The 22451-nt window shown below is 41.5% G+C and overlaps 1 protein-coding gene across 4 annotated transcripts in view; it reads left to right on the forward strand.

Moving 5' to 3' along the window:
* The window catches only part of ELMO1 (engulfment and cell motility 1), a 583566-nt gene extending 566135 nt beyond the window's left edge, over positions 1 to 17431 (forward strand). For all 4 annotated transcript variants that reach the window (XM_055590394.1, XM_055590392.1, XM_055590395.1 and 1 more), the window contains 3 exons: positions 1131 to 1213; positions 11079 to 11156; positions 16029 to 17431. In XM_055590394.1, the coding sequence (XP_055446369.1) occupies positions 1131 to 1213; positions 11079 to 11156; positions 16029 to 16229 (362 nt within the window). In that variant the 3' untranslated portion in view covers positions 16230 to 17431. The remainder of the gene's footprint in view (positions 1 to 1130; positions 1214 to 11078; positions 11157 to 16028) is intronic.
* The last annotated feature ends 5020 nt before the right edge of the window (positions 17432 to 22451 follow it).

A 22451-nucleotide genomic window follows, 5' to 3' on the forward strand; every position in this document is an offset into this window, starting at 1 on the left:
AATGCCCCAATAAAAGTAGGTGAACTTTAATTGTCAAATCTCTCATTATCTTCATCATTGGAGGAGTCCAAGGAATTAATGAATCAAAGCTTCTGCACATCCTAACTGAGCCCCTAGAGTCCCTTGAGGGACTGAAAGATTAGGAGTTGGAAAGGGACAGATAACTCTGCAGTTTTTAAAATTAAGTTTCATTTTATATTTGGCAAATCTAATACAGTTATGTTAAGTTTAAAAATAAAATAAAATTAAAAAAAAAATAAAAATAAAATAAAATTAAGTTTCCAAACCATCCTGCAGCCTTCTCTCCATCAGATGATCTTAACAAAAGCATTAAGGGCAAAAGCCTTTCCATATCTTTTATCTTCCTGCAAGTCCTGAATAAGACAATAGATAACATCATTTTATCTAACTGCATTATTCTCAGGATTTCCAAGATAAGTGCCAGATACCATTTCCCTAACCGAAAGGAACGTTCCCTTTATTTAATAGAGTTTAATTTTGTTGTCCATAAACTAGGAATAACAAAACCTGCCTCACAGAATGGTTGTGAGAATTAATGAGATGGCAAGAGGGAGAATTTGGAGAGTGAGAGTTCAGAATGGTTTATGTTCAGATAGATTTTTTTGTAATAGGGTTACTTCCCCTGATTATCCAAAACTCAGAAACTAAAGTGATGCCACTACTATAGTAAGAGATATCAGTCTATAGGAAGCACTTGGCATTTGCTCCTGGCACATAGATGTCTTCCATAAAATCAGTATCAGGACCCCTATTACTTATTATCATTATTGGTTCTTCTAATGCCATCACCTTTAACATAACTATGGTGGGTTTTTTATTGTGTGCAACCTTTTTTTTTTAGGTATTTCTTTTCGTGAAACAAATTCTACTTATGAACATAGATTTTTCTCCCCAGGAATGCTTTCTACCAGAATATTAAGAGTGTATTTTAGTTCCTTGTCCTGGAGCCTGCCTGACTTCTCCCTCTTTTCATCTCTTGTCTCTTCCTGCTGTAGTGTCTGGGAATGGCAGCTGTACCAACAGACTCGATGATGCTTAGTCTTGCTATTTTATGGACACTTACACTGTCACGTGATGTAGTTACTTTCATTTTCTCTTATGAATTTCAGTGCCGGTGGCAGATATCAAAGCTGTGGTGACGGGAAAGGACTGCCCTCATATGAAAGAGAAAGGTGCCCTTAAACAAAATAAGGTATGATTTCCAAATTATTCTAAGTAGTTCTGTCTGCACAATGCAGTTAGTGACTACAATGGGCCCTTCTTTGGTAGCTATGCCTGTGTGGTTGGGGAGAGTGTGTGTGTGTGTGTGTGCAGATGTGTCACGCAATTACGCATCTCTTAAACTCAGTTCCTTTTCCTTCCCTGATTCCTTTTACATTTCTCAGTCTTACTCTTTCTCTCACTGATCACTTGCTGAATCCCTACCATGTCCTGTATTCTCCCACTTCCTGTCCATATACAGCCCTAGGAATTGCCCTCACTGATGTTACCAGTCTTCTCTCAAGTCTTTCCACTCATCTCCATCCTCTGGGCCCCTCCTACCCTCCTATTTATGTTCATAGTCTCCCTTCTGCATTTCCTCCCCCATCTCTTCCATTTTCTTCTTCTTAGTTACCCCTATGGGGTCTCAGAGAAGTCTGGGAAATGGAAGAGAGACCAGATGACTCCCAAAAATCTGAGAAAAATTTTCAAAGCCTAATATTCTTCAGCATCATGGGAAATATTGTGAAACAGTTCAAATTCAGCTTAAGGGAGAAAATGTTCCCAAAGGTGTATATTGCTTGAATACTCTTCACATTGCAATATTTTTCACCCTTCCCACCATGTTGTCCACCATGACAGCCTACATTCCATAACAGAAGGTGTCGGGGGCAGCATTATCTGAAAAGGTAGAGGAATTTCCTTTGTCCCCAGTTTGAAGGCATTTGCCCTTGGAGGCGCCATCAGGGAGCAATTTTTGTTACCTTTTGGCATTTTGTGATCCATAGTATCCACATATGAACAAGATTAATCAGATTGATCTGGAGGCTTCAGACACCTTGGTACCAAAAATATCACATTGATCAGTAGGCTGCTTCTTTATTGTCCTGTGCCAGTATCTAAGAAGAGGATAAACATTATACATATCCTATTTATCAATCAGGGTTGACATGAATAATGCCTGCCCTGTAGTTTCAATCATTGTAAGATGAAGGTGAATCTATGTCTACATAAGATGACCCTATCCATGGTTAAGGAAAATCAAAAGTACTACAAAAGTACTATTTAGGAGGAAAATAAAGGAAAGGATACAGCCAAAGAGACTGATAATAAGAGTTTTGCTTCTTAAGTTACATTAAGTATAATTCACCTCTAGTCCATATGAATTCCTTCCATGTCAAGCCTGTCACAGTACCATCATATAAAGCACTGGGCCACATAAGGGCATACCTTAGGGTCTATAGGTTATTCGTTACACAGCATTTATTTCTTCTCCACGATGTGGGGAAACGGATCCAACAGCTCATCAGATTCCAGAAGAGCATCCTTAACAGCAGCAAGTCCCCAGCCTTCATGATTTGCCTTCCTTCAAGACCGCCTGATGTCAGAGTATAGTCTTGGGAAGTACCAGCTCTGCTCAGCTCCAGCTGAGGTCTCTGTGGTTATATAACACTTGGAACTGACCAGGACACAATTTGGGGAACTTGGCAGCAATAAGAGTCTGCAACTTAAAGAAGGCTAGGGGTGGTATAGTTGGCAGCAAAGCAACTTGCCAGGACTCAAGCGCTCTAAGTAGGCACAGAGAATTATTTAAAACAGGTGTGAAGGAACTTCTCATTCAACTCAAACACATAAAGAGCCTAGGAGTTGTCACTCCTATCCTACAGTAAGAAGAAACTGCATAAAGCAAAAATCAACAATTTTCTTGGAACTACCAAGAGAATTGATGGTGCAGGGGAAGACCACCACCATGGAATCTGGATACATCGAGTCACATACATCCAGAGTTCACAACCAGATCTACTCAGAAACAAAGTCAAGAGAATTCATTACCAGCAGACATACTCTGCAAGAAGTTCTTCAGCCAGAAGGGAAATTCTACAGGATAGGAACTTGAATCTACGTAAAGAATGGAAGAGTATTAGGGAAGGAATATGTGAAGGTAAAAGAAAAGTATATTTTTTTCTGATTAATTAATCTAAAAGGTAACTCTTTGCTTAAAGTAATAATTTTTAAATGTCATATCTATAGCATATGGATAAGTGAAATGAATGACAGAAAAGTCAAAACGTACAGGAGGAAGAAGTAAGGATACTCAAAATAGGATAAAGTTTAAAAAAAAAAGGAGAAAATAAAAAACAAATGCAACAAATGAAAAAAGTTACAAACTTGGCAGACATAATCTAACTATGTCAATAGTCATTTTAAATGTCGATGGTCTAAATACACCAATTAAAAGACAGGGATTATTTGAGTAGATAAGAAGCAAGACTAAACATATGTTTTCCTCCAAGAAACCCACTTAAATATAAAGACTAAGAGAGGTGAAAGTAATGGGATGAACAAAGATCAAAATGCACGAGGCAAACTGAGAGAACTGAAAGAAGAAATTCACAAATTCATTATTATCCTGGAGACTTCAGTAACCCTCTGTCAGTAATTGATAGATCAAGTGAGCAGAAAATCAATAAGGATATTGATGACCTGAACAGCACCATCAATCAACTTGATCCAATTAACATTAATAGAAAATCTACTCAACAGCAGAATATACATTTTTCTCAAGCTCACAAGAAACATTCACCAAGATTGACCACATTCTGGGTCATCAAATAGATCTTAACAAATGTAGAAGTAACAATCATACAAACTATATTCTAATTCACGATGGAATTAGACTAGAAATCAATAACAGAAAGATAGATGGAAAATCCCCAAAATGTTTGGAAATTTCAGAACACACTTCCAAATAACCAATAGTCCAAAGAGGTAGTCTAAACAGAAATAACAAAATGTTTTAAACTAAGTAAAATGAAAATATAACTTACTAAAATGGGTGGGTTGTGATGAAAGGGAAATGTATAGCATTAAATGCATATATTAGGAAAGAGGAAAAGTCTAAAATCAGGAAAGTTTCCACCTTAGGGAACTAGAGAAAGAAGAGCAATTTAAGCCTAAAGAAAACAGAAGAAAAGAACTAATAAATATTAGAGATCAATGAAATTGAAAACAGGAAAATAGTAGAGAAAATCAACAAATGCAAAACTTGGTCCTTGGAAAATATAAATGAAATTGAAATTTCTAGCTTGACTAACCAAAAGAAAATGAAAGAAGATACAAGCTGTCGATATCGAAACAGGTATGGAGATGAGCTCATTTGAGCCTAGGATGTATGTGGCTGAGTTGGGCCTTCTTGTTTCAGATTCCTCTCCCTTTAGAGGAGACCAACAAAACAAACTGAGTGAATGACTTTTCCAACCTTATTTTTAAAAACTGTGGTGACACTTATAGAAAACTGGGCAAGTGGGCAGATGAATGAGTGATAGATGAATGGCTGGAGGGAGAGGCGGTGGATGATGGAAGAATGGACTGATAAATGGGGCACACTGCTGTAAGCACATGATGAGACTCACATGAAGGCTACTTTCTGGGATTTGTAGCCTAGAGGGCTAAGAGAGGTAGTAGTAGCTCTGCTAGCCTGGCTCTTTCATTTGTATACACATGAAAATAATTTGTCTTGTAATATTAATAGTGTTCATATATTTGATGCATCAGGAAAAAATGTCAGAAAGCAGAAAGGAAACCCGAAATTCTAATAATTTGTTTCCTAACCCACTCACACCCCTTCCCCAGTGATCTAGAGGCCTGCTCCTCCCTACCTCTGGGACTTCTGGATAGGAAAGGGGAGTTGTTGTCATTCAGTCACTAAGTCCTGGACTCCACTGTCTCTCAGAGTTTGCTCAGATTCCTGTCCATTGAGTCAGTGATGCTATCCAACCATATCTTCTGATGCTGGGAAAGACTGAAGGCAAAAGGAGAAGGGGGCAGTGGAGGATGAGATGGGATGAGATGGAAAGAAGAGGCCTGCAACTTAAAAGGAGGGCTGGCCAAAGTGTGTCCACAGGAGGCCTGTCAGGGCATGGCAGTGGGCAGCAACCAAGGCCTGCTGCTGGCTCTTCAGCTTTTCCAGCTAGACGGTAGATTCTGACATTTTATGCCCCAGGACTCTTCATTAGCTTAATTATGAGCAGGGCAAACTGGACATTCCAATCTGTTGGTAACTGGTAGTACTTCTTGTTCATTCAACAGCTGACATGCCAGGCACAGTCTAAGGTCCTAGAAATAGATAAAGGAAAGGGACTGATCCTTTCCCTTGAGGCAGAGGTCTTTTTTCACAGAGTCCTTCACTCAGTCAGCATTAGAGCACTTGAGATAGGATGGGCTATAGGCACAGAGTGATGCACAGGCAGACACGGCCCTGTCCTCCTGGAGCTGAGTCTAACTTGTTTAAAAGAAGTTGGTGCAACACATTTCTGTGGACACAAAAAGTATTGGCTTCATCACAGAGAGAGTAGGAAATTCCTGATACTTGAAAAGAATTTTCATGGGTGAATGGAAATTGAATTGGAAGAATTTGACTTTTAAGGATTAAGGATTCTAAATTCAAACTCTGTGATTCATGAAATAAAGTTGATTTGTTACTGTATTTTGAAAGTAGGCAGTCCTGGTACTTATCCCACTGCCTTGGGCTTTAGAAGTTAAATAGCATGCAATCACCAGAGGAAAACTCTAACCAGATATCAGTGAAAGGGATAGGAATATGTTTGACCTGAGAGATGCTTCCATTTCACCATGCCCAGAGCCCAGATTTATTTTTCCAGTATGATTAATGTACCTGAAATTAGAAGCAGATTATATTTGAAGATGATGTTCTAGTATTGACTTGAAAATCCTGATCTTAAGCAAAAAGCCTTTTGTTCAGAGTTACTTCATTCATCATTCATACTCACACTATATTGAGTATTTTCTTTATACCAGACCTGTGCCAGGTGCTGGGAATCCAAAGATAAATACAACCTGGCCCCTGATATTTTGTATCTAGAGCAGATACAAGATTTAATGATCCACATGCTATTATAATCCAATGGTGCCTATGCCCCAGTAAATTTAAAAACAAGGGGAGCCTGGAATTTTGAGAAGGTTCATGGAGGAAGTGATGTCTGAGCTGAAGAGATGTCTTGAAAAGAAGAGAGGGAAAGACCTTCTAGGAGAAGGAAACAATATATGAAAGGCGCATGGGGCCTTTTGACATCTGATGAACATCCTCTGACTGAGAAACATTGAATTCACAGGATTGGTGGGGACAGAGACGAAAATGGGTTGGAGTACTATTGGCTCAGATAGATGGGGCCCAAACATAAAGCTATTTCACAGAAGGCAAGATCCTCTCACTATATAATATATGAATGACTGATTTTGCCTTCTAAAATAGAAAGTCAAACTCATAGGTATACAGATGAGCCGCAGTGTTAATAGCTATGAAATCTACTATTTCTCTGGCCACGTTTAGCACACACACATGCCAAGTTATGTCCACATCCGTAATCAAAATGCTTTGCCCTCAAGTTAACATGGATAGATGCTGGAGAACCAACGTGATTAAAGTGAATGCCAGGTGAGATGGCCAAATTAGACAAGTCACCCCAGAGCAATGTAAGGAGTGGCAGCCAGCACTTTACAGTGAAATTATGTTGTATAAAACTCTACTCTCATATTCCATCAGCCCATCACGTGGCCCTGGAAGGTGGAAATCCCCAAACCAAGACACCATCATGCCCAGAATTTCTCTGAGCATCCCCTGACCCTGTATGCCTTGTCATTAGACCCAGGGCCAGAAGGTTGAGTGGGGTCAGAGGTCATAGGGTGAGTTCCTCCTGTATCCTCCAACCACAGAACTCACTTATCCCAGGCCTTCCTCCACATGTGAGGGGAGGACATATGAATTAGTGAGACGGAGGATGGAAATAAGCTACTCCTGGACATGATTTTTCACTGACTTAGATCCAGAGTGAATAAAAGACCTTAGGTAGTGAGTAGCAAAACCGCAGAGCATCAGATATCTAAGAGAGTGTTGTGGTGTGTGACAAGAGGCCCCTGAGGGGGATGCTGCCCCAGATCCACAACCACTTACTCCGCCGCCTCTGGGCACCTCTCTCCCTCACAGACAGTTTGGACAGGTGGCCGCTTCTAGAGTGTTAGCCTGAGAGGCCGTGGCTGCCAGCTCTGCAGCCTGCCTGCTCAAAGTGCTGGAGAGCTGACCTCCACCAAAGCCTCAATGACAGCCAAGTGGAGACGTCAATGAAACGCATTATGAGTGATAGCAGCCTTTAACGCAGGCGTGCGACTCAGAGAAGTAATTCCTCCAACCCCTCCCAGGCGGCTTTGCTGAAATTAAAGTGGGGATTGACATGCTCACGAATTTCCTATTCCCTGCCTGTGTTTATCAGAAATCTAGGTCATGACAGTTCCTCTCATTCACGTCCTCGCTGGTAAATGCCTCAGAAGGGCAAAACCTAAAGTTGGCAGCCCCACCCCCCTCCTTTTTCTTCCTACTCCATGCCCTGTGGAAGAGAAAGTGTCACAAAGGACAGCCACACTGACACTCTGGTCTCAAGTGACTTCAGCACCTAGTCAAGAGGCCACGTCTGGGCTCTGGTGATGCTCACACCTGCTGTCGTAAGCAAAGGGATGATTAGCTATGTGCCTGCCCTAAGCAGAGCAGCAGGCATGGTCTAGCATCAGTCAGAAATCCGTTGTCAGTTTCACCTTTTCCTGTTGACTTCTGAAGGTCACCTGGTGCTGCTGTGATGTACTGACTGGGTGTCCAGAAGCAAAGCCCCTCCTCTCCTTTCTGTCCAATCTCCTAAGTACGAGTCAGAATTTTTCCAGGGGATGACACTAAGATTAGTAAAGAAATCATCATCTATATCAATGTTTCTCATCTAAGAACAGTTTTTCTGAATTTAGGAGATTAGAGCTTAACATTTTATTGAAAAATGTTTTCAGTTTTTTAAAAGAAAATAATCACCTATGATCCCAGCACCTTAACATAATTATTTTCATTTCACATATTCGGTTCCAGTCTCCAACCACAGCTAGACATTGTTCCTAGTTGTGATCAGTATGTAAATAATGTTCATTTCTCTTGTTTGTTTTTCCACTTAAAATCGAATGTTTGTAATTATACTTAATGCCCGCTGCTGCTGCTGCTAAGTCGCTTCAGTCGTGCCCGACTCTGTGCGACCCCGTAGACGGCAGCGCACCAGGCTCCCCCATCCTTGGGATTCTCCAGGCAAGAACACTGGAGTGGGTTGCCATTTCCCATTAGCAACCCTGCGAAATATATGCTGCTGCTGCTACTTAATGCCTAGCAGCATTTATTTCGCAGGGTTGCTAATTTGTGATTTCTTTATTTAATGTTTTACCCAAAGAAGGGAGGACATTTATTTAGTTCCTTGTATTACATTCTTATGGCTTCCTCGGTGGCTCAGTTGGTAAAGAATACACCTGCAATGCGGGAGACCACCTGCAACCCAGGAGACCCAGGTTCAATTCCCAGGATGGAGCTATCCTCTGGAGAAGGAAGTGGCAACCCACTCCAGTATTCTTGCCTGAAAAATCCCACGGAGGGAGGAGCTTAGCAGGCTACAGCGCATGGGGTCTCAGAGTCAGGCACAACTGAGTGCAGTGCTGTGTTTTTCTGTTCTATTACGTTCTTACAGATAATAGTATATACAGTTTTGCTTCCTTTTGAGTTTTTTTAGGAGTAACTCCAAAAGTGGGACGGCTTGTTCTTGATATGGACTGCCTTACAGGCTTTTTAAAAAGGATGACACCAATTCTGGTACCACTGTTAGGACCCATGACCATTTTCATTATGCACTAAAAGACCTGAAAGAGATGCTAAACTTATGGGGAAATTGTTTTTGTTTGTTGGTGAACACTTTTCCAATTTTATTGATCTTTCCTGGGCAGGCTTGAATAGAATCCTAAGGAAAAAAAGAATGAAAAATTCACAGTGGGTAGTCTTGCAGAATAGATTCTGGTCTGTGATTCAGCAGTTTTTCCTTCACCTGTTTCTATTTCTGGTAGGGTGAGGATACCCTAAGAGGATGAGATACTGTTAGGTCTGGGTTCAGAACAAAAGCTGTTTTCCCTTAATGAGGGGACAGCTAAAGTCGAGCCAAACACAGAATTCATGAGAGCCACAAATAGCCTGATGGCTGACTGTGTCAGGAGAGGCATCCACCTAATGCTGAGCCTTTGGAGTCCGCTTGGGAGAATTCTTTCTCATCTGGAATTCTTAAATCTAGAGGCAGTGACCTCATCTTTCTCCCTTCTGTCTTCTTTCTGGAGCATTCTTGCTGTGAGTTACTGGCCAAAGACAAATCCTCTGACAGATGTTGAGGTAGAGAATGATGTGGAGAGGTCTACCTCCCTAAGAAAGAACGCCTGTGGGTGGTTACTGAGAATGCAGCTCCCAGATCATACCGTGAGGGAAAGGGGCAGTCCTCAGTGGTGCCTAATAGACACAGAGACAGAAGGTAGGCTAGCACATGAGTTTTGTAGTGATGCAGAGCATCGATGTGGACTCACTTGGCTCTTCCCTCCAAATTAGGAGTTGTTAGGGTGTTGAGAGGGGCTGCCTTGGTGGCTCAGATGGTAAAGAATCTGCCTACAATGGAGAAGACACAGGAGATGCAAGTTTGATCCCTGGATCAGGATGATCCCCTGGAGAAGGAAATGGCTACCCACTCCAGTATTCTTGCCAGGAGAATTCCATGGATAGAACCTGGTGGGCTATAGTACATGGGGTCACAAAGAGTTGGACGTGACTGAGCAACTAATTGGAGAAGGCGATGGCACCCCACTCCAGTACACTTGCCTGGAAAATCCTATGGACAGAGGAGCCTGGTGGGCTGCAGTCCATGGGGTTGCAAAGAGTCGGACACGACTGAGCGACTTCACTTTCACTTTTCACTTTCGTGCACTGGAGAAGGAAATGGCAGCCCACTCCAGTGTTCTTGCCTGGAGAATCCCAGGGACGGGGGAGCCTGGAGGGCTGCCGTCTATGGGGTCGCATAGAGTCGGACATGACTGAAGCGACTTAGCAGCCATCTTCCAGAGATTGTATCTGCTGACTGCTCAATCCAGTAGAATAATCATTATATCTATTAGTGCATAGCGTGTACAATTTGAGAAGCATATTTTAACGTACATGTTAGGAACAACACTAAGTGTCTCAGCCAAGGTCATTCAGCTACAATGGAATGACTGCAACACTTAGTCCTTGGCCCTTTGGGTCTGTCTCATAGTCTGTACTATGAATGAACCCAGGCACTCGAATGAAGAAACATTCACCAATGAATGAATCCAGCTATTCTGCCACTTGGGCCCATACTCTCCTTTATACCCTGCAGCCACTATAGGATAAAACTAGGTTTCGTATAGCCTTCGCTCTACAGTAGTTCAGAGATCAAAGGGCAGACATACTACCTAAAGATAATGGATTCACCCCAAAGCCTCATTACCTCCTATGTAGCTTCCATGTTTTAGGAAGTTTATACCCACTATGAACATCTGTCTTTTTGGAAATGATAAAAGATAGAGCAGCCCATAATGTTGCTGATAGCGAAAGAGTTTACTACTTTCCATGGTCTCCCTGGGAGGGAGATGCTGAAGATAGGAAAGTAGCATAGCTTTGGGGCTGTGTGGCCTCGGACAACTCACTTAACCTCTCTGAGCTCCTTCCTATAAAAGGGGAATGATAACACTTGCTCCATGCACTGTCTTGAGAATTAAACGAATTGGTTCATGCAGACCTCCCATGAACAGAGAGAAGGAAATGTGTTGTGAATCTTGAAAACTATCGTCCTTCTTCCCATCAGCCTCACTACCGCTCCGCTTGCCTGGACCCACTACAGGCACTATTCCATGTGCAATCTGCAGCCATTTGTAACTGAAAAGCAAAACGTGCAAATTGTCCTCAGTGTGGTGTTTTCTCTTATCTCTTGCAGGAGGTGCTTGAACTTGCTTTCTCGATCTTGTATGACTCAAACTGCCAACTGAACTTCATAGCTCCTGACAAGCATGAGGTAAAGGTCTCCAGGGGTTAATTTATTTGAGAATGTCATATTTTCTTGAGAAAAACAGCAGATAAAAAAATACTGGAAAGAATTTTTTTTAAGTCTACCTAAAAAAAATTATGAGCAAAGGCACATTTTGTTGACTTAGAATAGAATGAAAACCTCTCAAAAAACTGCAAATTAAACAGATTCAGCTTCTTCTTAATCAAGAGTTTATGGTAAAGAAGAAGGCACAAGTGCTTCATAGTAAGGACATAACTGTTACAGAAAAAATATCATCCTTAGCTATTGCTTGGTTTTTATTGAATATTTAGGTTTTGGTCAAAATCTTCCCATAATAAATTTGTCTCAATTCTTTAAAACATTTGAGAACTAGATTTTTTATCATGTTTAAGTTATTTTAAGAGGTTTAGGACTGTCTCTGCTGTTGGAATTTTATTTTTGAGATGCTTTTATTCCTTTTTGACATCTTGTTATATGTATAATTTGTTTCTCTTCTCGAAGCACACTGTCAGCTATATTTAAAATATTTAGCATAAATCTAGGAAAATGCATTTGTAAGATGAAGTAGCAGCTATGGCTGATTTAACTTTTTTTCTTGTAAGCTAGAACCCAACATCATGCTTGAAACTCTTATTTTTAGATGATACCATTCAAATTTTTGTTGTGCATGTGGTAACATAAAAAGCTTTTAGAAAGGAAGGAACATTTTAATAGAACTTGAATTTTATTCCCCATTTCCCCAGGGAGACTTAACTCATTTAGAAGTTATTCTGTATTTGTTTTGTTTTTTACTGGCTTGAAGCTTTTGAATAAAATTGTATATCCCCCAAAGAGAAGAAAGATTAGATGCAAATCCTGCATTTAAAGTGGTGCTTAAATATAATTCTGTGTTCTTGACATTTAGTTCATGGAAGGGAATGACTTTGTCTTCATCTTCTTGAAAATAGATACCGTGTCCTACCATTTCTCTTTTTAAATAAAACTGTGGTTGTACGCAGGCCACCATATTCAAGATATATACAGATATATAGGAAACCACTTAAAATAGTAGAACTGAGGATGCTATTTAAATCTATACAAGGCTGTTTTGCCCAGTGTACATTAATTCCAGATAAGGATAAATGCTCTGAGACTGCCAAATTTTTATTCATATCTGCCACTTTTTATTGATGCAGTGAGGAGAAAAATGCCATGCACTTGTGAATACTTTTAATTTCTTCAGACCACTTTCATATCTATTGCCTCATTTTATTTGCATAATTGCTCCATAAAGCAGAAAGTTCTATTACAGATATCCTCACTGATCAAAGGAGGAGAGAGAAGCCTCCCAAATTGACTACCTCAACAATAGTAAAGACAATAGTAATTATAACTGGAATACTCTGAACCAGGCACCATTCACTGCTTTGTGTGCCTCACATCCCTCAATCTTCATTCTGTAACTGTAAAAGAAACAAGCTAATGTTATTCCCATTTTATAAAAAAAAAAAAAAAGTAATGCGCCACAGAGAACTTAAGAAACTTTTTCCAGATCAAACAAGTAGTAAGTGATAGAACCTGGATTTAAACAATGGGGGTCTTGTTCCAGAAACACCTTCTATCTGAGCCCTGTACTGGGTGGCTTGGAAGGAAGAAAGCAGGACCTGGACTCAGGCCTTCCTGCCAGTGCCCATCCCCCAGCTTCAGCAATTATCAACTCATAGCCAATGAGGTTTAACCTGTACCCTCGCCCACACCCAGCTGCCATACCCCAGATTATTTTCAAAGCCCATCCAGATGTCATCATTTTATTTGTAAATATTCCCCTTGTGCACCTCTAAAGACCCGATGGACCGTAACTCGCCAGGCTTCTCTGTCCATGGTATTCTCCAGGTGAGAATACTGATGTAGGTTGCCATGCCTTCCTCCAGAGGATCTTCCCAACCCAGGTATCGAACCCATGTCTTTTATGTCTCCTGCATTGGCAGACAAGTTCTTTACCACTAGCGCCACCTGGGAAGTCCTACATTTCAATAGGTTGCCATTATTGTCGTTATCAGTGTCCAAATTGTCTAGAAAAAGTAGATCTGGTCCCATCACTTCATGGCAAATAGATGGGACGAAAAAATGGAAACAGTGACAGACTTTATTTTCTTGGGCTCCAAAATCACTGTGGATGGTGACTGCAGCCATGAAATTAAAAGACACTTGCTCCTTGGAAGAAAATCTGTGACAAAGCTAGACAGTGTATTAAAAGGCAGAGACATCACTTTACCAACAAAGGTCTGTATAGTCAAAGCTATGGTTTTTCCAGTAGTCATGTATGAATGTGAGAGTTGAACTGTAAAGAAGGTTGAGTGACAAAGAACTGATGCTTTTGAACTGTGGTGTTGGAAAAGACCCTTGAGAGTCCCTTGGACTGCAAGGAGATTAAATCAGTCAATCCTAAAGGAAGTCATCCCTGAATATTCATTGGAAGGACTGACACTGAAGCTTCAATACTTTGGTCACCTGATGTGAAGAGCTAACTCATTGGACAAGATTGCAGGCAGGAGGAGAAAGGGGGCAACGGGATGAGATGGTTGGATGGCATCATTGACTCAATGGACGTGAGTTTTCGCAAACTCCCAAGAGACAATGAAGGACATGGAAGCCTAGCATGCTGCAGTCCATGGGGTGGCACACAGTTGGACATGACTGAGTGGCTGAACAACTACAGAGAAAGTAGGAATACCTTCTGGTTGGCTTCTGAGTCCTATTGACAGATGACGCTGGCAGTTTTCAGGCATTCTGGCATGACAAGATACTCCAGGTTCTTCTTGAGCATTCCCTGCCTTTTCTCTATGGAGTTTTGACTCCTTTTGGTATTTAGCAACCAGAATCTGGACATTCAGTGTGCCTATTACTACTGGGTTGGTGATTATTTTTAGGCATTTTTGTAGACAGAGCTTGGAGTTATGTTTTTAAAAGACAAAATACATCATACATTTATACCGATATTTCCAACTCAGATTCAGTCCTACAGTTTTTATTTATTGATCATGATGCTTTTTAAAAAAGTTTTCTGTGCTTGCTGCTTCTCAAAAGAAAAGCACCACAGAAGTGTTCCTGTGGGTTAAATTAATCTGTACTAGGAAGCTAGCCAGGACTGGGAAGGCTGTGTACAAAGAGTGACGACCCCAGCACTTAGGGATTTACAGTGAAACAGTGTCTGAACTGGAAGGGGCCTCAAAGAGCATGGGGTTCAGTGGTGCTTCTAAATGGAGATACATCAGAATTAGCTGGAAGCTTTTCTAAATAAAATTTCCTGACCTAAGATTTGTAAGATCAAGATCTACAGAGTAGGACCTGGGTTCTATTTTTATCAAGATTATTTATGAAGAAACAAACGTTTAGATGTGTTTAGAATCTATCTAAGGCATTCACAAGATCACTAATACTTCCAGAAACCTCTTAGCCCTCAGTTGATACTTAGATGGGTTAAGTGCTCTGGCTGAGATCCCATAGTCGAGGCCGAACCGAAGCTCTACAGTTCAGGACTGCCCTACTCAGACAGACTTAATAACACACCTCCTTGGCTTAACAAGTGGAGCCCCCAGTGTGCGTCAGGGTAGATTTCTAAGCCATCACTGTGACTTAAGATCTGCATAGAGCTTGCCATCTTGTGGTGCTTTTTCGTTGAGATCTGCTGTCATATTCTGGAACATAGCCCAGGTAACCACAGTGCAAAGGACAAGCTAAGTAGGGTCTGGAATTGCAACTTGACCCAGTAAGGACAAGAGAGGGGGTAATCTAGAGCACATTCTAGAAGGAAGACCAGTCCCACAGGAAGAGCAGTGAAATTAGTATCAAAGAAGCCCTGTATAGGACTAGGACATCCTAAAAGGTGAGCTGAGCACAACATCCAGAATGCAGGCAGTTTTCTGATGTTGGCAGCAAAGGCTAGTTCTTCACCAAGTATTATGGCTTTAATACCAGGTCAGGGCAGGATTTCAGCCTCTGGAGGGATGCTGACAAGAGCAAGGCAGGTACTCAGATAAATGAAGCATAGTTCATAGCCTACTGGAGAAGCAAAGGGCATGATTAATTTTTAATGAGAGGGGAAGAACCAAATCCTTAGTTGGTTACTGTGGAGTGCTTTCCAAAACAGGTGATGTCCCCAGGGATCAGACTCAAAAGACCTGGAGGAGAAAACCCTTAGAAACCAGAAACCCAGGCAGAAGAGGTCCGTAGACTGGCAGCTAAGCCACCTTCCATTAAGATCACCCAATAATTTTAGCCATTTTGTCCACCAGACCTTGGGCAGCACTGAGCTATTCCTAAATCTTGTGCTAAGAAATACAAAGGTAGGACCACCATTAGCCCCAGGGTGGAGTTCGACTGTCCTTTTGAGTGCAGGAATCAAACAGGATAGTCAGATATTAGCTCTAGATTAGAACTTTGCTCAGAGTCAGGAGAGTAGCAAGTATGATCTGATGTTGAGTCCAGGAGTGTTAGGGTATATTCTACCAATATCTTTAACTCTTTGATTCACTGGTGGCATGTTAGAGATATTCTGTTGCACAGGCAGAAAAAATTCAAATCCTCCTGCTGCTATGTAGGGAGGCATTATTTGTACAGAAGAGTGCAAACAATGGAGGCAGATTGCATAAGTTCAAATCCCACCTACTCCACATACTGCCAAGTGACAATTTCTCATTGTCTCAGTTCCCTCATCTGTAAAACAGAGATGCTAACAGAAGTGTCAATTTTATAGAGGTGCTGACTATCAAATGATGAAGTAGGCAAAGCCCTTAGCACAGAGCCCAGTCCTTGCTGAGGGATCCGTTGGTGTTAGCTATTGTTATTCCTCTTGTAATTGTCATCAGTCGTTCTCATTGTCACCTTCTTTCTCCCCAGTACTGTATCTGGACAGATGGGCTGAATGCGCTGCTGGGGAAAGACATGATGAGTGACCTAACACGGAATGACTTGGACACGCTGCTCAGCATGGAAATCAAGCTCCGCCTCCTGGACCTGGAAAACATTCAGATCCCCGACGCGCCTCCACCCATCCCCAAGGAGCCCAGCAACTATGACTTCGTCTATGACTGTAATTGAAGCACCCTGGGCCCAGATGCACCCCCTCCAAAACTGGAAGATTTAGCTAATAGGAGAGAAGAATGAAAAGGCGCCCACACCGTGGAATCCGCTGTGGTCAAGGGACGCTGTGGGTCCACCCTTCCTTTGGCCTCGCCTCCTCTAACTCTGGCATTTTTCTGCCCCTCCCTGGCATCCTGCTCACCACCCCAATTCTGTTTCTAGACTCCATTGCTTTAGGTCACCTCCCGTCGCTGCAATCAAAGGTGGGAGAAAAGCAAAATCCACCGCCAATGAGAGAGCCAAAGGGCCCTTCTATCTTCATTCCAGCAGGCAAGTCCTCCCCTCCTAGTGGCTCCAAGCCAGCAGCCCAGACCTCCTCCCAATCTGCAGCCAGACACAGGGGTGTGCCTCAAGCTCTGGGTCTGGAAGAACCGGAAACGATCTAGCTTCTTGAGAAGACAAACACCACTCCTCGTTCCCCTTCTCTCTAGGGTCTGCTCACACCACCAGTTCCATGTGAATTGAAATCTGCTTCTAAATGCCCTCCCTCCCCCATTCTGGCCTCTGCCTGCCCAGTTCCTCTCTGGTCCCAAGAGCAGCAGCAGTTGCCTCACCCTAGTTCTCGCAAGCATTGGGTCAGCAGACACAGTCTGAGGGTCCCGTGGCCACATCACATCTGCCCTGTGGCTGTGACCACCCTTTCTGTCTCTCAGCTAGTCTTGGGTTTCTTCTCCCTGCCCCATCCCTGACCCGCCTTCTTCATTGCCACACACTCCTCCAGCCCCTTAGCTGAAAGCACAATGCTGAAATCAGTCATCCTGCTTCATCTCTAATGTACTAAATCTAAAAGCCTCGATGACAGGCAGTTGCTATCTAAGGGTCTGGGGGGTTCTGCTGCAACACAGGTTCCACAAGATGGTTAAGCTGTCAGACATTCAAGTTTACATCATTGTAGTTATTACAGGTATTGACAATTTGCAAAGGGTTTGGGTTGTTGGTTTTGGGGGTTGGTTTTTGTTTTTGTTTTTGTTTTTTGCTTTGTTTTTGTATAAAAGAGTCTAACATTTTTTGCCAAACAGATATATATTTAATGAAAAGAAGAGATACATAAATGTGTGTACTTTCCAGGTTTTTTTGTTTAATTATTTGAGTCCTAAACATCTTCCTGAGAATAACATTCCCCTAAACATGCTGTGGAATAAAATTAATTGTGATGAGTTGGAGAGCTGGTGTTTTGATTTGGTAATTTAGGTTCTTGCTGTTCAGTCATCAACATCACTGAGAGCTTGTTGAAATTGCAGAATCTAAACCTCACCCCAACCTTGAAGAATCAGGTGATGCTCATGCATATTAAAGTTTGAGAGGCACTGGCTTTGGGGACTCTTGACCTTTGCTGGATCACCATAGGCTCTGCGCATCAGTAAAGAATGATCCTTCTAAGAAGACCATCTCAAGTCAGCTAGAAAATCAGACCTACTTCATAAAAATATAATGTAGGGACTTCCCTGGTGGCCTAGTGGTCAAGACTGCACTTCCACTGCAGGGGCATGGGTTTGATCCCTGGTCAGGGAACTAAGATCCCACATGCTATACAGTGATCATATTAATTACTTTTTAAAAAACAGATATTTTAAAAAATTAAAAATATGTATTTATAATCTATTCATTTTACACTATTACCTCATGACTGTGACTTTATCTTTTATTTTTTCTTCCTTACCATTATATAATTTATAAAAATGACCAAATGAAACACACCACACTTTGAAGGCACAAATTTAGCAATAGAAAAGAATGCAGACTCACAGACCAGAAATAAATCAAGCCAGAACTAGATAAATCTAACCATGAATTAATGAAATATGGGTCAGAGCCCAGCAAAGGATTTTTCTGAGGTTATATCCATTGGAGGCATATCTGGATCATAAACTCCAACAGCTGGAAGAAATGTCAGGAAGTGCCAAATGATGTGGAATTCACAGCACAAGCCACTCTTGACTCATGGCAGAAGTGTTAGATGCCTTCAGGTCACTGCTCTTTATTGTCACCAAGATATGCAATTACAGGCTAACCTGGGTTGAGATGACATGAACCCTCCATAAATTACAGGAAAAAAATTTCCTTTATGATCCATAGTAATTCCCAAGTAATTATGCTTCCCATCAATGCACACATGCCTGAGTGTCAGGTCGAAGCTTCCTTTACATTAAGTTTTGATGATATTAACATGTATGTCCTTCACATAAGGAGCATTTATAGATTTACCCATCAGCCTGATAAAATGATAAATGGTAGGTAAAACAAAAGAGACAGAGTCAGACCATTTGTCACTTAGGAGTTACCAGACTTCATCTATGAAAAAGGGAATTTTTTGGACCAAGTACCCGAGATCCAGGGACTCTTGCTGGGAGGAACGAGCCCTTCTGTCTTCTGTTTCTCTTGCTTTGGTGCATTAAATAGAAACTAACCCTTTCATGGCTATTAAAAAGAGTATTCTGCCACCTTGTAAACCCTCCTCTCAAGGACTAGTGAGATTCTGGGAGTGTGACCTCATTCCTTCATTTTGTGGCAACGTGGGGCTGGGTTACTGTCCACATTTGGCCACCCCATCTTCTCAGCCTACACTGCCCAAGGCTTTCCCAGCCAGTGAGCCTCCCACCCCCAGCTCAGCCCCCATCCCCACAGGATACTAAGCCTGGACAAATTAGCCAAGCCAAAGCAACATTGAAGGAAAAGCCCAGTTTTGTCCTTATGGCTAAGCCGCATCCTCCAATTCAGCTTTACCTGAAATAAAATTGATCATTGAATTTTAATCTATTGATACTTTAGTTCCTCTCTTGCTCTTATTCAGAAGCTATAGGGGGAAGGGTAATTAGTTGGCATTCTCAAACTCAAAAGTGACTACTAAGGATAGGAAAATCTGATGACTATTGCAGAAGAAAAAGTGCATGGCTGAATGTTTCTGGAGTCTATTTGCAAATCCACTCTAAACCACTTTTGAACTACCAGCTAAACTTCTTCCTACCTGCCTGTTCTATAATGAACTGAGTACTTGACATATATACCTTTGTTTCATCTTGTCATAGTTATGAAATATTTGGCTTCCCCAGTGGCTCAGTGTGTAGAGAATTCACCTGCAATGCAGGAGACATGAAAGACATGGGTTCAATCCCTGTCTTAAACATAAACCTTTAACTTAAAGGAAATAAATATTCATACAATAATCAAAAAATATTTAGAGCTAGACACTAGGAATGCAACAAGAATAAAATTTGTAAAATCAGAAAATTATAATCAAGTAATTTAATTGAAAAACCAAATACCTGATGGGAGATTTTAGGAAATGATAGCAAGGGGGGATCATGAGACAGTGAGTTTGCTGAACTTCTCCAATTAAAGAAATGAGAGCCGTTTACCTGATTCTAAAATGGAAATTTCATGACTTGAGAAGCCTGTGGATGATAGGGCTGGAAATTGTCATCACTCAGTAAATAAATCCCCTCCCATCCCTTTGGTCCTCTATCCATGCCCTCTCCTTCTCTCACATCCTCTCCTTTCCTTTTTGATACACAGTGGTTGAATGATCTCTAGTATAGTTAAACTACATGGCACATTTCAACCAATTCAGCCTGTTTTATGAAAAAGGAAAATAATAAAGGAGGAAAGAAGAAAATTTTTAATTTGAACTTACTCTTGAATTAAATATTTGAGGTAACTTGCAATAAAACCACAATTTAAAATAAATTTGGGTGTAGGTGGGTGGAGCAAATATGGTATAATTCTATATGAAAATGTAGTAATACTCTATATTTTTATTTTAATGGAATTAAATTTTTTCTGACCTTAAAATAGAAAATGAACACTTCGAGTGTTTTTTTTTTTTTCTTTTAATTCAGAAAACTAATCAAAACACACCCAAATGAAGGAAGAAGATAATTCTACCAGAAACATGATGCGAATAGAGTTGATACACTTGAACGTTAAATCTAAATCAGGGCTTCCTGGAAGTCAGTGTAAACAAGGAAGCAGGTTGGGATATATAGATCTCATTTTTTAAATTAAATTTCTATCACTTCATAAGAAAATATCCTTTCCCAGGCACCAAATCTCAGAGAAGACATGCTGTTAAAAGCACTTATCACCTTCAATAGGCTTCTCTGGTGGCTGAGAAGGTAAAGAATCTTCCTGCAATGCAGGAGATCCGGGTTTGATCCCTGAGTTGGGAAAATCCCCTGGAGAAGGGCATGGCAACCCACTCCAGTATTCTTGCCTGGAGAATCCCATGGACAGAGGAGCCTGGTGGGCTACATCCAGAGGGTCGCGAAGCATTGAATATGACTGAGCAACTAAGCACCGTCGATAAATACTTCTTAGTAGATGCTATTTGTCTGTCATTCTGTATTTTGTGGAATGAAAAGAGTTACCCTTGCAGCCTCTTGAGGGGTGAAAGCAATGGGGTACCAGAGAAGGAGCCTTCTGAATGCTGGAGTCAGTAACAGAAGAATCAGAAGAGGATTCTGGGAGTCGAGCAACCAAGGAAAGTCTGGCCAGAAAATGGTTGAGGAATGTATGGAGTGGGTCCAGGACTAGGAGATGTGCTGGGCAGAGAAGCACAGGATCCAGGAGCCAAATCTCATGCACTTTCATCAGGCATTCACTGTGCACCATGCACAGGGTACAGGGATACGAAAGCATAAGAAACGACTCTGCCTTCCAGAGGCTCATGGCCTAGAACACGAAGGACAGACAAACAAGTGCAACCCATGGCTAAAGGGCCATAACATAGAGAACACTGAGCTAGTACACAGAGCAGGGGGCAACTGCGTCCACTTAGAGGGAGTGAGGCCTGAGAGAGGCTTGGAAGGATGAGCAGGAAGCCGCCAGGTGAATAGGGAAAGAAGGCCAGGCTTATTCCCTACTCATCCTTTGGGTTCCCAGTTTGGTCGTCACTTTCCCTGGCTGTCAAAGTTAAGGTTGTGGGCTCCTGCTCTGTGCTCCCACAACCACCTCTGCCTATCCTGTGGTGATCATATGCGTTTTCACTGTCTTCCTCACTTGCTGGGAGCCCCATAAAAGAAGACATCTGGCCAGTGGTTATCACCACTCTCATGCCCCAGCTTGAACCCAGTGCTGGGCACCTAACTGCATTCCTTCAGCACTTTCTAAGAGAATTGATCAAGGGCATGAGCCATTAGAAAGAGGAAATGGTAAGCCAGAAAGAAAAACACCAATACACTATACTAACGCATATATACGGAATTTAGAAAGACAGTAACGATAACCCTGTATGCAAGACAGCAAAAGAGACACAGATGTATAGAACAGTCTTTTGGACTCTGTGGGAGATGGAGAGGGTGGGATGATTTGGGAGAATGGCATTGAAACATGTATAATATCATATAAGAAATGAATCGCCAGTCCAGGTTCGATGCAGGATACAGGATGCTTGGGGCTGGTGCACTGGGATGACCCAGAGGGATGGTACGGGGAGGGAGGTGGGAGGGGGGTTCAGGATTGGGAACACGTGTACACCCGTGGCAGATTCATGTTGATGTATGGCAAAACCAATACAATACTGTAAAGTAATTAGCCTCCAATTGAAATAAATAAACTTAAATTAAAAAAAAAAAAAGAGGAAATGGATTATAGCTGGAACAGACATGAGTGTGGGAGAGAGAACAGTAAGAGATGAGCTTGGAAAAGAGGTCAAGGACCTTGAATGGCAGGCCCAGAAGTTGGAACTATATTCTTTATGTGGCTAAAGCCACTGACATAGATACTTCGGTAAATGGCCATGAACTGATTTACATTTTAAGATCACCACTTTCGATCTGGCCACAGCACAAGAGACAAGTTGAGGAAGAGTGGCTCTAGAAGCAACAAGACCAGGTTAAACGTGTGTCCAAGGTGAGTCATTCTTTTTTTAAAACTTTTTATAATTTTGTTTATATAAGTTCAATGTCATTACAACATCCTGCCAATGCAGCAATAACACGTTACTGCAAGAAGTCCCTTAGCAGAAACGTAAGTGACAAAACTAGGATTTGAATCCAGATTTTCTGGATCCAGCTTTTCCTTCTTTGTTTTTCCAAGCCCTTTTATTTAGTTAGTTATTTACTATTGAATTGTCATCAGCATGCAATTTTATATTAATTTTAGGTGTGTAACGTAGTGATTTAATACTTTTCTACGTTAAGGAACAATCACCAGGATAAACCTAGTTACCATCTGTCACATACA

This window comes from Bubalus kerabau, chromosome 8 (assembly GCF_029407905.1).
Source record: "Bubalus kerabau isolate K-KA32 ecotype Philippines breed swamp buffalo chromosome 8, PCC_UOA_SB_1v2, whole genome shotgun sequence".
Lineage (NCBI taxonomy): Eukaryota > Metazoa > Chordata > Mammalia > Artiodactyla > Bovidae > Bubalus > Bubalus kerabau.